A 27,441-nucleotide genomic window follows, 5' to 3' on the forward strand; every position below is an offset into this window, starting at 1 on the left:
TATACTCTCAAGAGTTTCTGGGAGAGATCTGAGAGTTCAGGGTGGCATGGCTACAAGGATTGAGAACAGATCATCAGGAGCAGCCCGAAGAGGAGTACGGTCTTGAAGATTGAATAGCCAGACTGGCTTGGGGCTCAATGGAAAAATCAAGTGAAGGAAAATAGCGAGGGGCTAAGTAGAATCGGGAGAACGAAGCAAGAGGTACTGGGGAACAGAGGAGGTTGAGGGTCATTGAAGGAGGTGGTGGCATGTATGCAAGGATATATACATTTGCGTGGGCACCGTGTCTGAGACGTAGAACCTGATTTAAAATCATCTTAGACCAAGACCTCACTCTGGCAATGTCCTGTGGTTGTGGCACAAGTTAAAAGGATTCATCATCAGGCATCCAGAGTCAGTTGTTAAAGATGGGAAAACAGCACATTTGGAAAGTGGTGAAATCATTGGACAAAGTCAGCATGGATTTATGAAAGGTAAATCATGTCTGACGAATCTTATAGAATTTTTCGAGGATGTAACTAGTAGAGTGGATAAGGGAGAACCAGTGGATGTGTTACATCTGGACTTCCAGAAGGCTTTCGACAAGGTCCCACATAAGAGATTAGTATGCAAACTTAAAGCACACGGTATTGGGGGTTCAGTATTAATGTGGATAGAGAACTGGCTGGCAGACAGGAAGCAAAGAGTAGAAGTAAACGGGTCATTTTCAGAATGGCAGGCAGTGACTAGTGGGGTACCGCAAGGCTCAGTGCTGGGACCCAGCTATTTACAATATATACTAGACTAAGTGGGACCCGTTGGGTCCCAGCATCACACGGGAGGGCTGGAGACCCAACACAATATTCCACCTCTCCACCAATTCCAATATTGCTCGCCAGTGGGGGGGGGGGGGGGGGGGGGGGGGGGGGGGGGGGGGGGGGGTCTGTTGCGCTAGTATGGGTGTTGTGGGCTGAAGGTACTGGTTTCCAGAGGGCTAGTATCGACATCGACATTATGGGCTGAATGGATTATTGGGCTGGCATCCAACTGTTGCAATGATTTAAAAGCCAAGCCAAGGCAAACAATTGGGCTGCAGCCACCTGACAACCAAAATTCATTTTATGAACAAACTTGTTAAAAAGGCGAGGGAAACAATTGGGCTGCAGCCACCTGACAACCAAAATTCATTTAGTGAACACAAACCTTTTAACAAGGCGAGGCAAACAATTGGGCTGCAGCCACCTGACAACCAAAATTCATTTTGTGAACATAAACCTTTTAAAAAGGCGAGGCAAACAACTGGGCTGCACCCACTTTACAGCCGGATCGAGGGTACTCACCTTGGAGTAGACGTGCGTTCAGTGTCATTCGCAGCTCAGAGGGCCGTGACCCACTCGTCTGGGTCTGGCAGAGACTGAGTGAGGCACTACACTTCCGGGTTTTATAGTCCCTCCCCCTGCCGCCAGCCGGGGCAGCAGAGAGAATGGGGAATTTTTAAAAAAACATTAATATCTCTCTGATTTTTCATCGATGGGAAAAATCCTCTGGTCCTGGAAGGCGGAGGGGGGCTCTGTGCGAGGTGGCCAAGAATGATGGCCATTGGTGGCGGCGTTCTCTCGGAAATCGCAGCACAGTGGGCCATAAGCGGTCAAGATCAGACTTTTAGTAATATATACTAGACTAAGTGGGACCCGTTGGGTCCCAGCATCACATGGGAGGACTGGTCACCAACGCAATATTCCACCTCTCCACCAATTCCAATACGGGGGGGGGGGGGGGGGGGGGGCTGTCTGTATAGACATGGTGGGCCGTATGGTTGCTTGGGCAGGCATCCAACTGTTGCAACGATTTTGAAAGCCAAGCCAAGGCAAACAATTGGGCTGCAGCCACCCGACAACCAAATTTCATTTTGGGAACACAAACTTGTTAAAAAAAAAGGCGAAGCAAACATTTGGGCTGCAGACACCCGACCACCAAAATACACTTTGTGAACACAAACTTGTTAAAAAAAGCGAGGCAAACAATTGGGCTGCAGACACCCGACAACCAAAATCCATTTTGTGAACACAAACTTTTTAGAAAGGGCTGCAGCCACTTTACAGCCACATCGAGGGGACTCACCGTGGAGTAGACGCACCTTCAGTGTTATTCGCAGCTCAGAGAGCCGTGAGCCGTGACCCTCTCACTTCCTGGTTCTGACAGAGACTGTGAGGCACGACACTTCCTGGTTTTATAGTCCCTCTCCCTGCCGCCAGCGGTAGCAGCAGAGAGAATGGTGAGTTTTGTAAAAACATTAATATCTTTCTCATTTTTCATCATCAGAAAAAATCCTCCGCACTCATACGGCGGAGGGGGGCTCTGAGCGAGGTGGCCAAAAATGCCGGCCGTTGGTGGCGGCGTTCTCTCGGAAATTGCAGCAGTCGGCCAAAAGCGGTCAAGATCAGAGGTTTAGTAATATAGATATTAATGATTTGGTTGAGGGAATTGAATGCAACATCTCCAAGTTTGTGGATGGCACGAAACTGGGGGGCAGTGTTAGCTGTGAGGAGGATGCAATGAGGTTGCAAGGAGAGTTGGATAGGTTGGGTGGGTGGGCAAATGCATGGCAGATGCAGTATAATGTGGATAAATGTGAGGTTATCCTCTTTGGTGGCAAGAACAGGACAGTAAACTATTATCTGAATGGTGGTGGATTAGGAACAGGGGGGATGCAACGAGACCTGGGTGTCATGGTACACCAGTCATTGAAAGTAGGCAGGTACACAAAATTGCCGGAGAAACTCAGCGGGTGCAGCAGCATCAATGGAGCGAAGAAAATAGGCGACGTTTCGGGCCGAAACCCTTCTTCAGACTGATGGGGGGTGGGAGGGGAGAAGGAAGGAAAAAGGGGAGGAGGAGGAGCCCGAGGGCGGGGGGATGGGAGGAGACAGCTCGAGGGTTTAGGAAGGGGTGGAGACAGCAAGGGCTAGCAAAATTGGGAGAATTCAACATTCATGCCATCAGGATGCAAGCTGCCCAGGCGGAATATGAGGTGCTGTTCCTCCAATTTCCGGTGTTGCTCACTCTGGCAATGGAGGAGACCCAGGACAGAGAGGTCGGATTGGGAATGGGAGGGGGAGTTGAAGTGCTGAGCCACCGGGAGTTCAGGTAGGTTATTGCGGACTGAGCGGAGGTGTTCGGCGAAACGATCGCCCAACCACTGCTTAGTCTCCAGTAGGCATGCAGGTGCAGCAGGCAGTGAAGAAAGCGAATGGTATTTTAGCATTCATAGCAAAAGGATTTGAGTATAGGAGCAGGGAGATTCTACTGCAGTTGTACAGGGCCTTGGTGAGACCACACCTGGAGTATTGTGTACAATTTTGATCTCCTAACCTGAGGAAAGACATTCTTGCCATAGAGGGAGAACAGAGAAGGTTCACCAGACTGATTCCTGGGATGGCAGGACTTTCATATGAAGAAAGACTGGATAGACTCGGCTTGTACTCGCTAGAATTTAGAAGATTGAGGGAGGGATCTTATAGAAACTTACAAAATTCTTAAGGGGTTGGACAGGCTAGATGCAGGAAGATTGTTCCCGATGTTGGGGAAGTCCAGAACATGGGGTCACAGTTTAAGGATAAGGGGGAAGTATTTTAGGACCGAGATGAGAAAAACATTTTTCACACAGAGAGTGGTGAATCTGTGGAATTCTCTGCCACAGAATGTAGTTGAGGCCACTTTATTGGCTATATTTAAGGGGGAGTTAGATGTGGCCCTTGTGGCTAAAGGGATCAGGGGGTATGGAGAGAAGGCAGGTACAGGATACCGAGTTGGATGATCAGCCATGATCATATTGAATGGCGGTGCAGGATCGAAGGGTGAATGGCCTACTCCTGCACCTATTTTCTATGTTTCTATCCTCCGCTCCTCAGAAATGAAGTAATTCCCAATTTTGAGGGACTTCCCTATGTGGAGATGTGGCAGGCATCACATGGAGACTTCGGATTTTCAGTCAACTTGGGCAACGTCTGTGCGTGTCTGGCTGTGCGTGTCTGGCTGTGCGTGTCTGGGGATGAATAGATAATATAGTAAGCTCTAAACCACCAAGTATTATAGCTAACTTGTCAAAAACCAAGATAACGAAACAATCAGACCCAAGACTTGAGATTTGCAATTATGACTGAAAATAAATCATGCAGCTATGTGTTGTCAAGGGTGGTTTCTTTACAGTTGAAGACCTCTCTAGGAACAATTTATCCATACCAAAATGCGTTCTCACTGGAGAGAATTACAATGCCCAGTCATGAAACCTAAAGAATCCACAGTATATCAGCTCAAGATGTTATTAGATTTTAATGCTGCTTGAGAAAAAAAGATTAGACTTTTTGATTAATAGAACATTAGAATATAAATTAAGGAAGTTAATGCTAAGCATTACGAAAAGTTAACTAGGCCTCAGCTCAAATATTTTGTCTGATTCAGACCAATGCGTCCTTGGATGTTATGCAAACGTTGGTGGTACAGGGGAGATTACTATAATCATCACTGGTAAGTCCCCTCAGTTGCAAGAAAAATAAAAGTTGGGGGTTTCCTTAGAAAGTCAAGATGTAAATTGATGGAGGAATTCATAATTATGCATGGTTTTGATCGAGTAAATAATGAAAAATTGCTTCCAGTTTCACAGGGATCAGTAACCAAGGGACACAAAGTTTAAATAATTGCCAAAAGCACTGGAGCAAGGTGAGGCACATTATTTTAAATAGAACAGCTTTGATTTGGAATGAATTGCCTTAAAGGCTAATAGATGTTAATTGAATTGTAATGCGCAAAAGAGAAATGGATTAGCATTTGAAGGGAAATAAAACAGTTACAGGGGAGACTGTGGGAAAGAACAAGAAAGTGGGGTTAATTGGTAGTTCTATCACACAGCTGTCAGCTGCAGAAATTATGACAGGCCAAACATTTTCTTTCCATGTTATGCCATTCAAATATTCTAACACAATATGTGCCAAAAGATTAGTAGAACCTTATGAGAACCCACCCTAATGCAATGATATGTTTAAACTAGAGCTAAATTTTAATGGTTGCTTTAACCAACCTAAAAATCCAATAAATGATGAATGCACTCTTGGGTACCTCTGCAATTTATAATATTAACACAATGTGCTCAGCGACCCCATAGCAGAAGCATCCATGTCGCAGGGCTGGAAACTGGAAGTATCGTGAACTAATTCTGCTACCACCATCATCTAGTGCGACAAGTGATGGCTTCCATTGATTGTCGCCGGAAACCTGCGTCCTTTTCACGACAGACAATGACAGCGAGGTCAACATTTGTAACAAGATGGACACGAAAAGAAGAAGAATGTGCTCAGCCATTCAATAAGATCAGCAATTCTGTACTCATTCATGTCCCTGGCCAATCCCCATATCCTTCGGTTTCCTTAATGTCCAAAAATACAATCACAATTGTGAATATAGTGAATGACTGCTGGTCCCTGCAGTAGAAAACTACTCTGCGGTAGATTTACAACACTTATGCAAATTTCTCTGCTGACGAGATATAAATGGCTGAGTCCTCCCCTATCTCTTCTCATGATTGCTTCAGCCTGAAGAAACAAATCTCAACATCTACCTTTTCAGAATAATACACATTTCAAAGAGATTGGCTTATCCTCAGCTCTGCAAGCCAATCTCACTCAATTGTAGAGCGTAGAGCAATCTTCCTATCCTAGAAATCAATCGTGAGTCTATGCTGCAATCCCAGTATAATCTTATTGAAATATGAGGGCAAAACCAAGCATAGTATTCCAAATAGTTACTGAGCCCTCCCCACGTTATGGCAGAGTTATGTAAACATGAATTGTTTGTAACATGGACAGTTGCCAAGCTGGAAATGCTGCTGCAAACAGAGTACCCACGTGGCAGAAGTCTGCAATAACTGCCAAATCTATCACGCTGGTCTCCCAAACTCTTGATCACCACCAATCCTTTTTCTCCAGAGAATCTGCCTTACCCACTGAATTACTCCAGTACTTCATGTCTATTCTTGATCGTATACACTGGCTGTAGATAACATGGGGAGGATCCTATCCAATTCCAGAACAGCTTCACTCCTTCTGTATTCCAACCCCCTTTGCAATAAAAAGCAACATGCTTGTATCCTTCCTAATTTTTTCTTGCCTTACCTGCATCTTTTATGTTTCACCGAGTAGTATACCAATGTCCCTCTGCAAGTTAACATTTATTGTTTCTAAAGTATGAATAGCCATTCTTTTTCGATCTTTCTATCGACAGTCAATACATCACGCTTTCTCAAAATTAAACTCCACCTCACCCACTCACTTAATTGGTCAGTAATCACCTGAAGAGTATTAACATCCTCCTCAGGGCTCACTTTCCAACCAATATTGGATACAACAATTAAATCATTAATAGAGATTGTAAATGGCCATGGGCTGAGCGCTAAGCCTGGTGCACTCCTTTGGAAACAACCAGACAAACATGAACAACGCTAATTTCTTCTTGTTCATACTTTAACTAAATATTCTATACATCCATGCTATTTATTTATACTCAACCAAAATTAAATAATTTGTATATTGTCATGCAAGGTGCCCTTTGATAATCTAAATTTTTTAAAAAGCTACACTCCATTAACCTGCTATTAGCACCATCTAACATGAAGATCTTTCAAACAATTTTTCTAGCATTGAATGTTTATCAGTATTTTTTTGTAGAAAACCAAAAATAGCATTAAACACTGCAACATTGAGTGAATGGAAAAGCAGTGCATCATTGACAATAATGTTTGGACTTCTGCATTTAACCACTTGTATAAATGTAAAAGTACAATATAAAATTGAAATGGTAGAACTATCATTGAACACTGATAGATTGGAAGCCTTTTTAAAAGTGCAAAATTCCATGCTTATAAAGAAATGAAGGCAGAGGATCTTAGAATACATGGCTTTGGAAAAATAGATTTTTGGACATCAAATGGCAATCTGCTGCAAAATCTCCAATATCTACCCTAAAAGAGAAAGTGCTCTCCATGCCTATTGTCTATTCACAGAAGAACTATCTATTCACACCATCAAAACATTAGATCACAGCTATGCTATAGATGAAAGGTATAAAGGAAAAAGGAAAATAAAAATCTTAAGCATGGCTGAAAGAAATAGACATCTTTCTTAGAAATTGATTTTCCCCCATTCAAAACTTAATTCTAATTTAAGAATTTAAAGTACAACAATTAAACGAGTAAAATGTGAGGAAGGGTAATAAATTAAGTTTCCAGTAAAATATAATATATGTTGAGCATATTTGCACCCACATTTCAAATATTAATGACAAATACAAACCAGTAAAATAAATTAGTATGAAATTGCTTCCACTGTTAAATGATCAATAGCCTCTCAAGCTACCCAAGTTATAAAATAACAAACTCACAAAGTTGTGCTAACAGAATTTAATCTCCCTAGTAGTGAGGAAAATGGTACATATATTCTAACTGGTCTATGTGATCAACGTAAACTGCCTGCTCAATTCAAATATCACCAGATACTCATCCAGAGCCCCCATTCTCTGTGATGGTATTTCAGTCTCAGTCACAGAGGCCGACGTCAGGAAATCCTTCAGAGGGGTGAACCCCCGAAAAGCGCTTGGACCTGATGGTATACCCGGTCGTATTCTAAAAACATGTGCGGACCAACTGGCTGAAATTTTTACGGACATTTTCAACCTCTCACTTCTGAGGTCCCCACCTGCTTTAAAAGGGCATCAATTATATCAGTGCCCAAGAAGAGTAAGGTGGCGTGCCTCAATGACTATCGACCAGTGGCACTAACGCTGGTGGTGATGAAGTGCTTTGAGAGGTTGATCATGGAGCAAATCAACTCCTACCTCGACAAAAACCTGGACCCACTGCAGTTCGCTTACCGCCACAACAGATCAATGGTGGATGCGATCTCGCTGGCCCTCCACTCCGCACTGGACCACTTGGACAACAAAAACTCATATGTCAGGCTGTTATTCATCGATTACAGCTCGGCATTCAACACAATCATCCCCTCCAAGCTGGTTACCAAACTCGCAGAACTGGGTCTCTGCGCATCCCTCTGCAATTGGATCCTCGACTTCCTCATTCACAGACCACAGTCTGTTCGTATTGGTGGAAATGTGTCAGCCTCGATAACAATCAGCACCGGAGCACCTCAAGGCTGCGTGCTCAGCCCCCTGCTGTACTCACTCTATACTCATGACTGCGTAGCCAGTCACAGTGCGAACTCCATCATCAAGTTTGCTGACGACACCACTGTTGTGGGACGTATCACTGATGGGGATGAGTCAGAGTATAGAAAGAGATTGAGCAACTGTCCATATGGTGCCAGCGCAATAACCTGGCCCTCAACACCAGCAAAACCAAGGAACTGATTGTGGACTTTGGAAGGAGTAAGAGGGGGACCCACAGCCCCATTTATATCAACGGGTCGATGGTTGAAAGGGTCAAGAACTTCAAATTCCTGGGCTTGCACATCTCTGAAGATCTTTCCTGGTCCGAAAACACTAATGCAATTATCAAGGAAGCTCATCAGCGCCTCTACTTCCTGAGAAGATTACGGAGAGTCGGTTTGTCAAGGAGGACTCTCTCTAACTTCTACAGGTGCACAGTAGAGAACATGCTGACCAGTTGCATCGTGGCTTGGTTCGGCAATTTGAGCGCCCTGGAGAGGAAAAGACTACAAAAAGTAGTAAACACTGCCCAGTCCATCATCGGCTCCGACCTTCCTTCCATCGAGGGGATTTATCGCAGTCGCTGCCTCAAAAAGGGGGGCAGTATCATCAAAGACCCACACCATCCTGGCCACACTCTCATCTCCCTGCTACCTTCAGGTAGAAGGTACAGGAGCCTGAAGACTGCTATGACCAGGTTCACGAATAGCTACTTCCCCACAGCCATCAGGCTATTAAACCTGGCTCGGACAAAACTCTGATTATTAATAACCCATTATCTGTTATTTGCACTTAATCTGTTTATTTATTCATGTGCGTATATATGTATATTATGGTATATGGACACACTTATCTGTTTTGTAGTAAATGCCTACTATGTTCTGTGCTGAAGCAAAGCAAGAATGTCATTGTCCTATACAGGGACACATGACAATAAACTCACTTGACGGCTTTACTTTTGTATTAAATAAGCCCATTTAATTTGTTCATTAGCTATTAAGCATTATTATCTGAATAAATTCTTTGGAATCACTTGCATTTTTTTTTTGGTTACACCACCTTACGACATAAGCTACTTAAAAAAGTGATCATTCTGAAATATGTGGCTACACAGACTGAGTCTTTTATTCTCAGTTGCCGCAAATGTTTATTTTCATTGTTGAATCATTGTGTAACATAATTAGATGGACTCTTAACAACTATCTAAATTATTGGTTTGAGATGGCAAACCATTTAGCATTCCAGCATGTTTCATGTAAGCCTTTGGCACTTGCCTGTTATTGGGCATGAACTCAGATCAACTGTGCAAAATAGGCACGAATGAGAAGATACATTCACCTTCTAAGTAAGTGAATACATCAATCTGCATTTTTAAATTGCTACAAACTAAATTCAAAATATAAAAAATACTGGAGGCACTTTTTGTTGCATTAAGAATAAAGTAAAAATAGGTATTGAGGGTTGTGTCATAAACTGTATCAGAAATGAATTTATTTCATCCATGGTGCTATGTAAACAAGCCTGTTAGTCTTAAAAGTTAGCCTTAAAACAACTAAGACTGTTGTCATTGGAGTATGAATAAAGCTGCATCATGTCGTAGGATCAACAATAAATTCCATAGTTAAGCACCTTTACAGTTAATGTGCCTAAGGCACTTAGTCATATAACGAAAACAGGCCCTTCAGCCCACCTTTCCATGCTGACCAAGATGCCCCATCTACACAGGTCCTATCTGCCTGGATTTGGCACATATCCCTCTAAACCTTTCCTATATATGTTCCTGTCCAAATGTGTTTTAAATGTTGTTACAATACCTTTCTCAGCAACCTTCTCTGGCACCTCGTTCCAAAAAAACCCCACCCTCTGTTGCCCCTCAGGGAGCTATTAGATATTTTCTCTCTTGATTCCCCTACTCTGGGTTAAGGACTCCGTGCATTCACCCTATCTAATCCCCTCATAATTTTATACATCTCTTTTATACACCCCTCAGCCTCCTGCATTTAAAGGAATAATAAAGTCTTAGCCTGCTCAACTTATCCCTATAGTTTCAGCCCTCAAGTTCTGGCAAATTCCTCGTAAATCTTCTCTGCATTGAAAATCTTTCCAAGCTCATAATGTCCTTCCTATAGCAGGTTGATCAAACCGAAGACAATACTCCAAATGCAGCTTCACCAACATGTTGCACAACTGTAACATATTGTTTAAGAAGGAACTGCAGATGCTGGAAAATCGAAGGTAGACAAAAATGCTGGAGAAACTTAGCGGGTGAGGCAGCATCTATGGAGTTAAGGAAATAGGTAACGTTTCGGGCCGAAACCCTTCTTCAGACTGATGTGAGGGTGTGGGGGAGGGGTTCATACCACTGGGGTGCAAACTGCCCAAGCGAAATATGAGATGCTGCCCTCCAATTTACGGTGGTCCTCACTCTGGCCATGGAGGAGGCTGAGGACAGAAAGGTCGGATTCGGAGGGGGAGTTGAAGTGCTGAGCCATCGGGAGTTCAGGTTAGTTATTGCGAACCGAGCAGAGGTGTTTAGCGAAGCAATCGCCAAGCCTACGTTTGGTCTCACCGATGTAGAGCAGCTGAGTCCCAGCATCACACGGGAGGGCTGGTCACCACTGCAATATTCCACCTCTTCACCAATTCCAATACTGCTCGCCAATGGGGGGGGCTGTCTGTTGCGCTAGTATAGGTGTTGCGGGCCGAAGGTACTGGTTTCCAGAGGGCTAGTATAGACATTGTGGGCTGTATGGATGCTTGGGCAGGCATCCAACTGTTTTGAAAGCCGACCACTAAATTTGAAAGCCGGCCACCAAAATTCACTTTGTGAACACAAACTTGTTAAAAAAAGGCGAGGCAAACAATTGGGCTGCAGACACCCGACCACCAAAATTCACTTTGTGAACACAAACTTGTTAAAAAAAAGCGAGGCAAACAATTGGGCTGCAGACACCCGACAACCAAAATCCATTTTGTGAACACAAACTTTTTAAAAAGGGCTGCAGCCACTTTACAGCCGCATCGAGGGGACTCACCGTGGAGTAGACGTGCCTTCAGTGTTATTCGCAGCTCAGAGAGCCGTGAGCCGTGACCCTCTCGCTTCCTGGTTCTGGCAGAGACTGAGTGAGGCACGACACTTCCTGGTTTTATAGTCCCTCTCCCTGCCGCCAGCTAGGGGGCAGCAGAGAGAATGGTGAATTTTGTAAAAACATTAATATCTCTCTCATTTTTCATCATCGGAAAAAATCCTCCGCACTCATATGGCGGAGGGGGGCTCTGAGCGAGGTGGCCAAAAATGCCGGCCGTAGGTGGCGGCGTTCTCTCAGAAAACGCAACACAGTCGGCCAAAAGCGATCAGAGATTTAGTAATATAGATAGGTAGATAGATGTGGATTCAATAAGAAGATCCAGCATTGAATAAGTTGTAATGTTAGCCAGTCAATTGAAAGTTAAAGATACAGTATGTGGTTCCAACAAATTTGTGTTTAAAATCGCTGGGATAAATGTCAGCAGAACAAATACTTACATAACATTATCCATGACAAATAACAACAGAATAAGAGTCAACTGTACAATTGAACACTTCATTAAATCACATATGTGTTTCACCCACACATTTGTGAGAAAGGGCATTAATTCCACTATTCACTACAGTTGAATGTTGAAGACATTGTGTTTGAAATAGGTGCCCGTATTTGGAGATTGCAGATGCAATAATCTTGAGCTAAACACAAAGTGCTGGAGGAACTCAGCAGGTCAAGCAGCATCTGAGGAGGGAGCGGACAGACGACGTCTTAGAATGTAACTCTTCTTTAGACCCTGAAGAAGGTGGCCATATTTGCAAGGGAATCAACTGTCAGCAACTAAAAAAAGTAAAGGTATGTGGCAATGCTTCAGTTTTGGTAAATTTCTGTTTATTTTTAATTTGTTTTCATTTTGTTTCAAAGTAAACTTCACAAAGTTTTGCACCAGTAATAATTATATCTATGGGGAGATTAGTTTTTTAAAATCCAAATGCTGCCTTTAAGTTCATTTTCACCCAATCCAACCACATAATCAAATTAGCATTCAAGTTCAGAAATGTAATGCGATCATTTAGAAATGCAGAATATAAAGTAAAACCTTTATGAATACTTACAACCAATCATCATCATAGCCACTGCAAAAATCTTCTCACCATCAGTTGTTGGAGCAATGTTACCAAATCCAATACTGGTGAGGCTGGTCATTGTGAAGTAGAGGGAGGCAATATACACAGAGTCTTTACTTGGTCCACCTTCCCACTTCTCGGTTCCACTTGTATTAAAATGATATGGCATTCCTACAGTTTCTCCAAGCTGATATAGCCAACTATCAGTTCTGATTCTGTTTAGTTCTTCGTTGATCACTTCATAATCCCCAATGCTGTACCAGATACAAGCCAACCAGTGAGCTGCCAGCCCAAATACACACACAAGAAGCACCAACACTGCTGCTCCATATTCAATATAATGGTCCAACTTTCGTGCTACTCGGCCTAAACGAAGAAGCCTCACAACTTTCAGGGAGCTGAAGAGACTGCTGATGCCCTGCAAAAATGAAACAATATGTATAACATTACATATACTAATTATGTCAGAACATTTCAAGTATCACAAAGACTATATATGTCAGATTTATTTTGTACTTTTTATAATGCATAGATACTTTTTCAAAAATTAAGGTCAAACATAAAATATACCATCACAGGAGGCATCAAAATGGAAGGTCAAGATTGTAGAGTGAGCAGCCATGCTTGAAGGTAGGGAACAAGACATTATGTTTGGGAGAGGGGAGAAAGAAAGACCATCACAACAGGGATGGAGGAGACATGGGACAGTTTGAAGTGAGCAATGGAACACTCAAATCTTCAGGAAGGGGATACAAAGGGCCCAAGGTGAAATTAACAGAGTCTAATTAAACATAGAAAATAGGTGCAGGAATAGGCCATTCAGCCCTTCAAGCCAGCACTGCCATTCAATATGATCATGGCTGATCATCCAATCGGTACCATGTTCTTGCTTTCTCCCCACATCCCTTGATTCTGTTAGCCCAAAGAGCTATATCTAACTTTCTCTTGATAACATCCAGTGAATTGGCCTCCACTGCCTTCTGTGGCAGAGAATTCCACAGATTCACAACTCCCTAGGTAAAAAGGTTTTTCCTCATGTCAGTCTTACTTTAGCTGATGTGAAAATCTAGTTGGTTGTTTGAATATGCAAATCTAAACCTGTAGTGTACTCATTTGAATATTTATTGACAGATAGTCAGCTGTTAAAGATATAAAACCAAGTAATACCAAAGGAGTGAAGTGGAAAGGCAATACCTGAATGAATGAGTTATGACTATTGGGTCATTATTGTGTAACAGCAAGAAAGAATGAGTCACTGCAGCTGCAGCTAATACAATAGATCAGGATAACTTATAGAACTCAATTTCACACAATATGAGGTCCATATTATTCCGTCATTTTTGGAATAACTGAGCACATTTCAGGAAGTGAAGAAACTTTGTGCTACATCATATTATGTGTGGATAACTGTTCCTATTTTCACAGTTTTCCACAATTGAGCAATTGGCACACCCAATCAGCTTCATGAAGTAATGGAAATAATATTTACGGAAAAAAAACAAGCAACTTTTAAAACCCCATGTTGTGTTTGTGTAGGCAAACAAATAGTGAAAAAAACTTTAAAAATGTGTAAAATATGCTAATATGACACAATCATTATATTAGAAACGAAAAGTACACTAGCCTGCTGACTAATGCAATGATTCTATTTGATATTGAGTAAACAAAATAAGCTTTACGATATTAAGATACATCTTCATAGACATACACTTTGCCATTCTTCCTCAAATTCATTATCTGCATTGAGCAATTAATAGGGAAGAAATACATCTATATTTTGTACAAATATAAAATCCCAAATAATGCAAGGGAAGCACAATAAAACAGTAACCTATTATTACTTTCAATCACTTTAAAGAAGGAACATTAAACATATGTTAGAAAATACAAAGCCTACTTTAGTTAGAGCACGATGGTTCCAATTCTTCCCAGCCCAATAGACAGTTAGAAGAGGATCAAGTCAAACAAATAAAGTAGCATGCAAATGGAAAAGTAGGAAGCAAACAGAAATTAAGTTATAAAGGGGTACTTGTAACAGAAGAGTCCAAATGTCTTAATTATTGTAACACAAAATAACGAGCATAATTTTTTACATGATAAATCAATGCAAAGGAAACAGTGGGATAACATAATTACTTGAACTATGCATAAATCACATGTTCTCAGTACCAAAATATATTACCTAAATCTAATTTAGTGGTAACAATTCAAACTTTCCAATAATTTATGTACAAGTAGTTTACAAATGGATAGGAATTTCCTCTTATTTCAGTAAACAACCCATTACTAATTAATGTTTTTAATGCATAACGATTTCATGGATACAGACAATTTGAGATGTTGCAGTGAGACTTTATCAGGATCATTGAACACAATTGAAATGGAAAACAAAACAAAACAAAAGGCTTGCAACTTGGGTTTAGAGAGCTCGGTAGCCATTAAAAGAACAGGAATTTAAAGATTGTTATTTCTGGATTGCTTTGGGTGCCACGTGGTTGTGGGTGTAGGAAAATAAGGATAGATCAGATTAATGCATAGCTGAAGGGGCAGGATGATGTTCTTTAACTTCCTTGATCATTGTGACAATTGGGAACAATACATACAAGACGGATTCCATCAAGCCAGTTTGAGACCAATATCCTTGCTGGGAGGTTTGCAGGTACTGTCGGGGAAGGTGTAAATTGGGTTGACTGGGAAAGGGGATTCAGAGTAGACAATTTAGGAAGGTGCACTGAGACTTAACCAGGATCAATGAACACAATTAAATTGAAAAAGAAAACAAAACACAAGAATACAAGAACATAAGAGCAGGAACATGCCACCAAATCTCCCCAAGTTGATTGGAGTAGTTTGTTTGAAGGAAAAGAAATATCAAGCAAGTGGGATGTTTTTAAAAGTGTGCTGGCAAGAGCTCAGGACATGCACATCCCTGTTGGAGTGGAGGTCAAGGCACACAAACATAAGGAAATGGCTGATGAGGGAAATTGAGGCTGTGGTCCAGAGTAAGGGGGAGGCATGGGACAGATATAGGCAGCTGGGATCAAGTGTATCCCCAGAGAGGATTTGCGAACTATAGAGCAAACTAAAAGAGGAAATCAGATGGGCAAAAAGGAGACAGGAGATAGATCTGGCAGATGGCAATATGGACAATCCCAAGAGATTTTATAAGTACATAGAGGGAAAAAATGTAACAAGAGAGAGTGGGACCCCTCAGGAATCAAAGCGGTCAACTCTGTGTGGAGCCACATGAAATGGGCAAGGTCCAAAGAGTATTTCTCCACTGTTTCGATCATGGAAAAAGATAGGAGGACTATGGATCGTGGGGCAGTCAATAGAAGTGCCTTGAGAGCAGTCAGCATTGCAGTCAAAGAGATGCTAAAGGTACTGACACGTACAAAGATAGACAAATCTCCCGAGCCAGATCAGATTTATCCGAGGACACTGTGGGAAACTAGAGAGGAAACTGCAGACGCCCTGCCTGAAAATGATAAGTCGTCATTAAATACAGAAGACTGGATGGCGGCAAATGGTCTAGGATGAAGGTATATCTGAAGACATTCTAAGTATATTAAGGGCAAATTTATAATCAGGAGAATGCAGAGTGGGGCCGTTAGGGAAAACAGGGGCAATCTGTGCATGGAACCAGGAAATAAATGTGATCCAATATGAATACCTTTCATTTGTAACGACAAAGTAAATAGACTTTGTAGTTAGAGCCTTCAGTGAAGGGGTAGGTGAAATTCTAGTGCAAGTCTCCATAAATAAATTACTCAATACTTTGGTGGGCTTAAAGATGGATATATCTGCAGGACCAAGTGGAATGCATCTCAAGCTACTGTAGGAGACTAGGGAAGAGATTGCTGTGGATCTGCTGTGTCTTTAAAATCTTCTCTGGACACGTGAAATTTCAGATGATTGGAGGACAGAAAACATGGTCCATCTTTCCAAGAATGGCATAAGGAAAAAGCATAGTAATGACAAACTACGGGCCTGATGTCAATGGGAGGGAAGATACAGGAAAGCATACTGGGGGAGATGATCACTTAGAAAGGCAGGGACTACTCAGATACAGTCAACATGACTTTGTCAAGGGCAGTTCCTGTCTGACCAATTTGACTGAATACTGTTCAGCTACTTAACTATGAATTATTATTTGAAAAGTAATTTAATTCAAATTAGACATCTCATTTTTTCGATCCACAACCACATACATTTTTATATTCCTTTTAACGAGAGTCAGTCATGGGATCATAGCATCATGTAGCACAGAAAACAGGCCTATCAGTGTACCATGTCCATTTCATCTTTGTTTCTCATCTCCATTAATCCCCTTTGTCCCCTTTTAGGACAATATCCTTCTATGCCATGCCTATTTAAGTGTCTGTCAAAATTCCTCTTAAAAAGTCATTGTACTCGATTCCAACACCTCCTCTAGCAGCACATTCCAGATTACGACCAGACTCTGTATAAGAAAACTTCCTCCTCAATTCCTATTTAAAACTCATTCCTTTCACCTGAAATTGAAGCCTCTTGTTTTTCTCAATGCAATTCCAACCTGTTTTACTATTGGATTTTATCTTTCCTCTCATAATCTTATATATTTTTTTATCAGATCACATATAAACCTTTATTGCCCCAGGGAAAAAAGAACGCCCAACCTATCCACTCTCTCCACATAAAGTCCTCCATTCTAGGCAAATCCTGGTGAATCTACTCTGTATTCTCTCCAGTGCAATCACACCCTTCCTATGGTGTGGCACATCAGAACTGCATAAGACACTGCAAGTGTGGCCGCACCAGTATTTTGTAAAGTTGCAACATAATGTACCAACTATTATATTCTATGGTCTGATCTATGAAGGCCTAGGTTTGCAGATTACCACCCAGTGAGTGAACATTTAAATATCCTCACGTGAATGATTCCTAAACTGTAAATGGCTATTTAATCTCCTGAAGGCTATATGTTTTGTCCTCTTATTTACCTGTATGTTAAATGAAGGCAATCAACTGATTAAGGAAGTCATTAAATTAGAGAAGGTACAGGAAAAATTCAAAAATATGTTGTTGGGACTGGAGGGCTTGAGGTATAAGGAGCGACTGGAGAGGTTGGCAATGTTTTACCTGGAGTGTAGGAGGCTGAGCGGTGACTTCATAGAGATCTTTAACATTACGAGTGGCAAAAATTAGGTGGATGAATGGTCACAATTCCTCTCCCAGGGTAGGGTAGTCTAAAACTAGAGGGCATGGGATCAAGGTGCAAGGAAAAGAATTAATGAATTAAAGGGGACATGGAAAGAGCTGCCAGAGAAAGTGATGATTTTAGGTACATGACAATTACAAGGCCTGTATACAGGTTCACCGATAGGAAAGCTTGAGATGGATATGGGCCCACTGCAAGCAAATGGAACTAGCTGAGAAGGACAGGATGATCAGCATGGACAAGTTGTGCCAAATGGCCTGTATCTGTGCCATGACTCTATGACATTTATACAAAAAATACATTCCAGCAAGAGGAACTGAAAAGCATTCTGCGTTAGAAAAACTGATTTGTTTCCTCTTGCTGTCCTAGTTCTGAGATGTTACTTTACAGAAGCTTCTTCACATATATATATTATATTTTTTTTAATTAGTTCAGAGAACAATTTGTCAAATACTAACCTCATCAACATTTTCAAAGGCATTGATGACATCATATGGCAAACAGGAGAGAAGATCTATAACAAACCAAGTCTTCAAATAATTCATGCGGATGAGCTTTGGGTCCGAAATTACTTCCCCAGCTGGCCCAACAAAAGTGGTATGAAAATTGAGGACAATGTCTACCAAAAAGATGACGTCGACAATGCTGTCAACCACCAACCAAGTCACATTGTTTTGTTTGGTCTTGAAGGAGACATTGTATGGAACCATGATGGCAGTGTAGAAAGTCAGGATCAGGATAATCCAATCCCAGGAAGTTTTAAATGTACAATAATGTAGGATGATATGGGGTGGAGTCTTTGGTGCTTCTTGTTTGTACTGCGGAAGAATCTCAGAACCAAGCTGTAAAACCTGCACAACGAAGACATAATCGTCATGATCAGATATTACAACATTATAAATGAGAAACAGTTCAACTATGTAGTACATTTCACAGGAGTGAGCATACTGCCGGACCTTGGCAAAAGCTTTGATAACAAGTACCTGAAAGATGGATTACAGGGCGCTGGTTTTCAATCAGTCCTGTGTTTGACCTGACAGAGGATCAGAGAGCCCAATTGAAGCTTGTGTGTAAGCTTTTAAAAATATTTTACTTTGGTCTCTTTTATCATTTTCAACAGTTGTGTGTGTATCAATTAACATCTTAAAAATAAAATACCTATTAACATTAACCTTAATAGTTTACAAATGTCCTTGAATATCAAAGCTCATTAAAACAGTTGCAGACATAGATAAAATACAAAGTTTCAACCCTCCCTACCACCCCCCCTCCAATCCTGCAATCTATTCCTACCCCACTTCCACCTTTGTCTGTCAAAGCCTGCCAGAGCTATCCAGTGACAACAGAACACCAGGATGGAAGATTGCAACCTTCACGTGGTCCGCCCTGTTTCGACTAATGCAATCAACTCGACGTGCCCAAACGAAAGATCAAATAGAACAAATTGTCCAACAACTTTAGGCTGTGCACGCCACACGAAAGAAGAAGAAGAACAGAACACCGTTTGAAGCCATATCACTACAAAGGCTTCACCACATAATTCGAAGATGCAAATGGTCAGCATGATCAGCCCTCAGCATCCCAGATGATTGCAGCAAGTTGCTGGAAGTAACTGCAAATGGCGAGCAGGATTCAGGTAGAGCCAGCTCATTATTTTGCTCAATAAGTTTGTTCAAGCTTATAAATGACATTACTTTTTTTTAACAAAACAAATACATTCTCTTAACAGTAATTGTCATTGAGTATTTTAGAAAACGTCCACATTAATCTTGAGTGTTGTGCATAAACAATTGCTCACAAAGAGTAGTAGTTGACAAGGGGAATCCTTGTTAGCACGTTTGATATTGCTCCTAATCAGGAGTGCACAAACTCAAGAGCTTTTAGCCCAGTTAGGCAGACCCAATGTCCATAAATGTAATGGGACCAAAATGAAATCTCTTTGCATTCTCCTCAATCTTATCTGCCAGACCTATACCATGCCCCACTTTTACCCTCCTAATTTCCTTTTTAAGTATGCTCCTCAATCCCCTATACTCCTCCAGGGATAGAGTTGATCCTAGCAACCTAAACCTTACCCAAAACCTTTTTTTTTTGTCAATTTCACTCATCATCCATGGTTCTGTTTGCTATATACCCTGCCCTTCACTCAAGTGGTTTGGGTGGACAATTGAATCCACGACATAAAGGTAAGATTTACTCTATATCCAATAGAAAGAAATACAAATCAAACAAGATACAAGATACATTTATTTGTCACGTGTACCAATTGGTACAGTGAAATGTGTGGTCTCCATACAGCCATACGAATAATAAAAAGCACAGAACACAAAATAACAAGGATCGTATGATTAGTTCTCATTTACTTAAAGCAGGCAAGAAAAGTTTAAATAACCCAAACAATGTCAATATGTGGTCATCGCAAATAGGAGACATACTCACTAATTTTATGTAAAACCGAAGGGAGCAAAATGACTGTCATCTATAGAATGGCGCACAGCACACAGCCATTCAAGAGAACCCGAGATCATAAAACCATAAGTCAGGAGATACAACAAGGTGCACAACATGCACCTTGTTGCCTGCGCAGAACATCATGTTTTACCAAACTGTTCAAGGCCAAGCTTTAAGACAACAAGATGGTCTTACATGTCTCATTGTGCACATAATATTAGCTTTGAGGTGACAGGGTATATGTAATAAGTCATGTACACTGGACCTTTTTGCCTTCCATCAGTGAGGAATGTGGGGAATCCGCTGTGGTGGATGTTTATGTTAACTTTTATGTAGTTGTGTGTCTTGTTGCTTTTTTTTCGTATGGCTGTATGGCAATTTGCATATCTTAATTGGTACATGTGACAATAAAAGACCTTTGAAACCGATCTTGGAAATGAATTAGAATTGTCCTTAAAAATTGGCAAAGGTAAACCTGTTTAATGGTATTCTAAAAATTAAATATTGCAATGCCAGAAATCTTAAAAGGCCAGATGCTCGAAATCCTCAGCAGCTCGAGTAGCATTTATGAAGAAAGAAGCCGATGTTTCAAATCGGCGACCTTTCATCAGAATTCATGTGAAGTTCTGATGAAAGGTCACCTACCTGAAATATAAATTCTCTCTCTCCTCTGATGTTGCCTGACCAGCTTAGTGTTTCCAATATTTTCTGTAATGATTTAATAGGATATGTTTCCTAAAATATGTAATGGATTGGAATATCTCTTATAAAGCACATAATGCACAATCTTTCATACATCATATTTGTGATCTCACTAACCATTACTTTACCACTCCCAGCCTTACAATAGAGGATGATCTAGCTCCCATGCAAGACACATGAAAAGACAAATATTTAACTTCTTATACGTTTCATTAATTTCAAATGCTCTGGAAGCAAAGCATTTCAGCAAGACACTCACTGAGGTCTCCACAACTAAATCAATAAAGGTCAGCAATATCGGTACTGGGTATTCTATTGTTTGTCATATATAATCATTTGGAAGAGAATGGGATTTGCACGACTAGTAAGTTTGTCAATGGCACCAAAATTGCGGTATAATGGTCAGTGAGAAAGGTAGTTTAAGGTTTACGAGAGAATATTGATCAACTGGGAAAGTGGACAAGGAGTAGCATATAGAATTTGTTTCAGAAAAGAGCAAAGTTTGGGGAATTTTGGGGAGGTTGAACAGGAGCAGAACATACACTGTGAATGGCATTTCTCTGGGGCTTGTTATTGAACAGGGAGACTTTGGAATATGTACATTTTGCCCTGAAAGTGGCAATATGGGTAGACTGACATGAAGAAAGCACATGACGCACTTGCCTTCACTGCATGAGGCACTGATGACAGGAGTTGTGATATTATGTTTATGGTTGTACAAAATTAGGTCACATTTGGAGGATTGCCTGCAGTTCTGGTCGCCACATGATAGGAAAGATGTGATTAAGCTAGGGAGATGCTGAGAAGGATTGCAGGTATGTTGCCTAGATCGGAGAGCTTGACCTATATATAGAGATATGTTTTCCCATGAGCTAAGGAGGCTGAGAGGTAACTCAATTGAGGTAAATAAAAGTATGAGGTATAGATAGGTAGCCTGTGCCTGTTTCCCATGATTCCCACAAGAGGCAATAGGTTTAAGGTGAAAGGGAGGAGGTTTAAAGGGGATCTGAAGTGTACATTTTTCACACAAAGAGTAGCTACATCTGGAATGAGCTGCCTTGAGGAGGAGGTGGAGGCAGATACGTCTAAATAGGTACTTGAATGGGCAAGGGATAAAGAATATGGAACTATTGCAGGCAAGTGGGTTCAGTATTGAAAGGCAAGATGGTCAGTATAGATGTGGCAGGTCAAAGGGCCTGTTTCCATACTAAGTTAAATATGTAAAGATGACAACATGTATTAAATTTAAATCATTCTTGATAGCAGCGATTTTCAAGTTACAAATTCTAAAGAGAAAAAAATCCTTTCACTACAAAAATTGTGTGCATTGTTGCTCATCCTGATGACAAAGGTATGTGCATATTCTGTTCAGAAACCAGGTAAATGCTAACCTCAGCTTCATGATAGGGACTTCAAAGCATTAATGTTTGAAGTGATGGCAATTCTGTAATCCCAGCGGGAATTTTACCATGGAAACCAATTATTAGCATCACCTAACAATCATGTCAGTAAATCAAAAAATAACTAAAATCACAGGATAAGTGTATAATAGCAACCAGTGTTAATCACATTTTTTCTTAAGATAGTTTTATATATATTAGGCTACATCCTGTATGTAATGAACACTGTACAATTACGTGATCAGTGATTAACATGCTACAACATTCTACGCATAATTATTCATCATCTTTATGTCTGGATAGATGACTTCCATTTCAGTTCTCCTGGAATTTACAATGCAAGACTCAGGTACAATTGTGCTTATACTTTGCAATATAGGAGCGTTTGCGAGTGCTACTTAAGGGGTTTAAACTAGAGTGGCAGAGGGGTAGGAATCAGAGCAGCAGGTCAGCAAGTTGAGAGACTGATGCGAAGGTAGAGAATGTGACAAGTCTAAAAGGAAGGTCAGGAAAGGACAGATCAATGAATATGGGGAGACATAGGCCAAACCGTGTTTATTTCAATGCAAGGAGTACTATGGGTAAAGCAGATTAACTTTGTGCTTGGATCACCACATGGGAATATGATGTTGCAGCAATTTGCAGAGACTTGGTTGTGAGAGACAGGACACAGCTCAACATTTCACGGTTTTAATGTTTCAGATGTGATAGAGAAACAGATATGTAGACAAATTACAGAAAGTTGCAAAAGCAACAGGGTGGTTGTCTGGGTGACTTTACCTTTAAAAGTTAGTAGACTAAGTGGGACCCATAGGTCCCAGTCACACGGGAGGCCTGGGGGTGGGGGGGGGGGGGGGGGGGGGGGGGGGGGGGGGTGGGGTGGGGGGGGAGGGGGGAGGGGGGGGGGGGGGGTGGGGGGGGGGGGGGGGTGGGGGGGGGGGGGTTGTGTGGTGGGGGTGGGGGGGTGGTAGGGGGGGGGGCTTGTGAGGTAAGGGGAGGGGTGTGTGTGGTGGGGTAGTGTGGGAGAGGGGGCGGGTGAGGGAAGGGGGTGGGTGGGGGATGTAGGGGAGGGAGGGTGTAGGGTGGGGGGGGCGGGTGAGGGAGGGGGGGTGTAGGGGGGGGGGCGGGTGAGGGAAGGGGGGGTTGCAGGGATGGGGGGGTTGTAGGGGAGGGGAGATTGAGGGAGGGATATAGGGGGGGGGGTATAGGGGAGGGAGAGGGGGTAGGGCGGGGGGGGGAGGGGGGGGGGGTAGAGGGAGGAAGGGTGTGGGGGAGCGGGCTGTGGGGAGGGGGCTGTGAGGGAGTGGGCTGTGGAGGAAAGGGGAAGTGTGTATGTGGGAGGGGGTGGTGTGGGCCCCCGCTCACAGTACACAGTACACAGAACACAGAACCCGCTCGCACTTTGCTCACTGCGCTCCTTCAGCTTTATTCTCGTGGCGGGTGATTGATAGTGGGTGCCGGAAGGGGCGTCGCCGTCCTAGCGAATAACAGACCAAAAACTTTCCTAATATTTCACCGATCGGAACAAAACTTATTTGACTTGCAGCAGAGGAGAATGGTGAGTAAGGTGACAAAACATCGTAGCGCTATGGGGGGGTCGTTTTTGTGTAAATTTAATTACAACGCAGACCGGAAGTGGTCAAGATGAGAGTTTTAGTAATAGTATGTAGCTGACTGCGACTTTCATAGTGCACAGTGCAAAATTTGTTTGGGGTATTCAAGAGGGTTTCTTGAATCCATATGTAGATAGTCCAACTAGTGGATGGACCACACTTGGACAAAAACAATGTAGATGGCTTGGTTAGTAAATTTGCCAATGGCACAAAAATTAATGTAGTTGCGGACAATGACAGAGGTGGTCAATTAATACAGCAAAATATAGATCAGTTCCACTTATAGACAAAGAAAAGGCAGATGTGGTTTCTTCCAGAGTAAGAGTGAGGTGTTGCACTTTGGGAGATTAGATGTAAAGGGAAAGTATACTGTTAATGGCAGCACCCTTAAAAGTATTGATATGTAAAGAGATCTTGGGGTCCAAATGCATAGTTTCCTGAAAGGAACAACAGGAGCAGAATGGTTTATAAAAAGTGTATGATATGATTGCCGTCATCAAACTTGGCACTGAATATTCGACTCATGAACTCTTATTATTAATTCTCATGTTGCAGTTTTATAAGTTTAGAACATTAACTTGTGGATCAACCCAGTCCTTTTCCATAACTATTTTAAAGCAAAAATAAATGTGGTCACTGATTCCATAATATTTGCCCAATGACATTTCAGTCACTTGTCCTATTTCCTAAGAGTAGGTCAAGCTTTGCCCTCTTGTTTGTAGAGTCCTCTACATATTACCCAAGGAAACTTTCCTGAACATACATAATAAATTCCATTCCATCGAAGCCCTTGGTATCATGGCAATCCCAGTATCTATTGGGGAAAATTAAATCCCCTATAATGACCCTATCAGTCTCTCAGATGTCTGCAATCTCCTAGCACGTGTTCCATTCATTCCCGTTGACTATTTGGGGGCCTACAGAACAATCCCAACATGGCGATTCTCCTCTTGTTATGTCTCAGCTCCGTCCACATATCCTCATTGGACTATCTGTCAGTAATGTCATCTTTGACTACTGCCGTGATGTTTTTCTTAGAGGTATAGGTATAAGAGGAGGGGAAGTTGCTTTCTTGATTAAGGAAAACAGCACATGTACCTTAGAAGATTAAGCTGTCAGTCCTCTCTCCCTTAGCCAGATTTCCAGATTGGCTATAATACCCCTGTCCAACGCACTTATCCATTTCTTGAGTTCATCTTCCTACCAGTTAGGCCTCTTGCACCGAGATCAATGCAATATAATCTAACTGTCTGTCCTTGCTCCCTGCCGTGCTCCTGCATGTCCTGTCTACTGAATTTGCTGTTATTGACTAGGTTCCTCATCAATATCACATCCTCAATTCAGAATCATAGTTATTATTGGCCAGGACAAGTGTCTTTGGCCCATCAAATTCTTGCCTCATTGGAGCAACCCTGTCTTTTCCTAATCTTTCACCACATCCCTAAAAATCTATTCTGTTTCGTGTGTATCCAATTCCCTTTTGAAGACGCGGTTTGATCCTACTTCCATCATCTTGGAGATGGTGATCCAGATCCTAACTATTCTGAGTAAACATTTTTATTTCTCAGATTCCCTTATGTCTTTTTCCCAAAGCTTTAAACACGTGCTCCTGGTCTTTGAGATAGAAACAGGTTTCCTTTGGTTACCCTGTCTAAATCAGCCATGATCTTCTGGACTTCCTCCTCTCAACTTCTTTATGCCAAGGAGAACCACTTTCCACAGTTTAATCTTTAATCCCTTATCCCTGGAACCATTCTAATAAATCTTTTCTGAATACATTGCCATAATCAGTGTTTTGTACAGTGTCTTAACCTCTCCTATTGTACTTAAACTGTCTATTTGAGTTGAAGGATTCTTTAATAGCCAAATTCTTCTTCTACTACTTGTATTATATGTGAATAGACAAACCCATTTGACTTAATTTCACAACCAAGTTATTATTAAGGAATCCTTCAACTCGTAAATATACATTGTGAGTACAAAATCCTTTATTAACCACTTAGTCAAAATCCCTGTTGCTTTCAGAGATTGATGCATGTATATATCAGGGCCCTCTGTTCTTACAGTCCATAGGACTGTGCCATTTAGTTTATATTAACATGCCTTATTCTTTTAGCCACAGTAGATAGTATTACCATGTTTAATTCTGGGACACTTGTCTTTTTGTAATCAATTGCTTTCCATTTCATTGAATTGAAAACAAGAATTTCTTGAGGTACAGGAACATTTTGGGGTACAGGAACAATAGTGGAGACTTTGAAGCAGGCAGGGACAGTGCAGGTTTGCAGGAACAGATTGAAAATGACTGTGTAGACTGGTGCCAGTTGTTCGACACAGAGCTTGAGGATAGAGGGGGAAACATTGTCGGATCCTGGAGATTTCTGGCTTTTTGGTCTCCAGAATAGCTTTTCCACCTCCTCAATTTCTGTTAGTGATGGAGAAGTGGCCAGACTGATGTTGGGCAGCAAGGAAGGGTGGGTAGTGGAGGAGCGCCCAGTCTTTGCAGACTGGAGTCTGGCTGTAGGTGGGTGTGGTGGTGTTTGGAGTAGAACTCATTCAGGTCTTTGGTCAGCTGATAATTGTCCAAGGACCAAGTTTTCCTCTTGTAGCATAGTGATTTCTTGCAAGACCTTCCACACTGAAGAAGAGTCATTAGCTGAGAACTTGCTCCTCAACTTCTCAGAGTACCTTTCTTTGGCCGCTCTGATTCCTCTTCTCAGCTTGTACTTGGCCTGCCTGTAGAGGTCTGCATCCCCGCTCCTGTAGGCCTCATCTTTAGAATGGTGGAGCTGTCTTGAGTTCTGCTGGAAACCAGGACTTGTCGTTGTTGAACCTGATCCGGGTACTAGTGGGAATGCAATTGTCCTCGCAAAAGCTGACATACGATGTCACGGTGTCTGTATATTCATCGAGGCTTGTGATTGCTTCCCTGAACACATTCGAAACAGTGCAGTACAACCATTTGGAATTTACCCTCCATACTCATGTAATTAATATTTGTCATAACAAACAATCTGCTGGAGGAACTCAGTGCGTAGATCTGCACTGATGCAGGCTTTCAACCTAAATTGTTGACAATTCCTTCACCCTCAGATGCTGCTCAACCAGCTGAGTTTGTTCAGCATGCTTTTTGTTGCTCCAGATTTCAGCATCTGCAGTCTCCTGTGTATTTATTAATATCTGGTTGTAATCTGCAATGGAATTGCTAGGAAAATGTTCTGTAATTGATTGTAAATTTTAATTCACTATAAAGCACATAAAACATCCTGCGGTTCTAAACATATACCATAAAGCAAATTTTTATTTTACCACTTGTATGATATGTGAAAAGACTAACCCATTTGACTTAATTTCACAACCAGGTTATGTCTCACCTCAGCCAGCCGTGAATGCTTGTGTACACTTTCTCCTTTATGCACAGTTGGAGCAAGTTGCTGCAAGACACCTCTGCTGCTCGTGAGTGCTCTTGTCAGGCGAGCAAATTTACCCCAGCCTGCAAATACATAAAACAGTTTCAGAAATTATGCCATATACCAACTAATATAAAAGTACAAGAAAATATGGAATAAGAAAAAAATAGTATAAATTTGTCCAGATCATAATAAAGCCAACCTTTTCTATTCTCATGTACAATGGAACATACAGATTTAATTTCCATCATGAGTTATTCTTAACATCCTGTATTTTCAAAACATTCTTTCATCATGCTCATTTAAAGGAAGAATTATTTTT

At 41.6% G+C, this 27,441-nt stretch overlaps 1 protein-coding gene across 1 annotated transcript in view; it reads right to left on the reverse strand.

Moving 5' to 3' along the window:
- kcnh1a (potassium voltage-gated channel, subfamily H (eag-related), member 1a) overlaps nt 1-27,441 on the reverse strand; it is a 201,243-nt gene that overhangs the window by 142,350 nt on the left and 31,452 nt on the right. Inside the window, exons 5-7 of the mRNA XM_055639701.1 lie at nt 27,084-27,202; nt 18,002-18,394; nt 12,332-12,761 (exon numbers count right to left, since the gene is read on the reverse strand). Of these exons, the coding sequence (XP_055495676.1) occupies nt 12,332-12,761; nt 18,002-18,394; nt 27,084-27,202 (942 nt within the window). The remainder of the gene's footprint in view (nt 1-12,331; nt 12,762-18,001; nt 18,395-27,083; nt 27,203-27,441) is intronic.

Source organism: Leucoraja erinacea, chromosome 8 (assembly GCF_028641065.1).
Source record: "Leucoraja erinacea ecotype New England chromosome 8, Leri_hhj_1, whole genome shotgun sequence".
NCBI lineage: Eukaryota > Metazoa > Chordata > Chondrichthyes > Rajiformes > Rajidae > Leucoraja > Leucoraja erinaceus.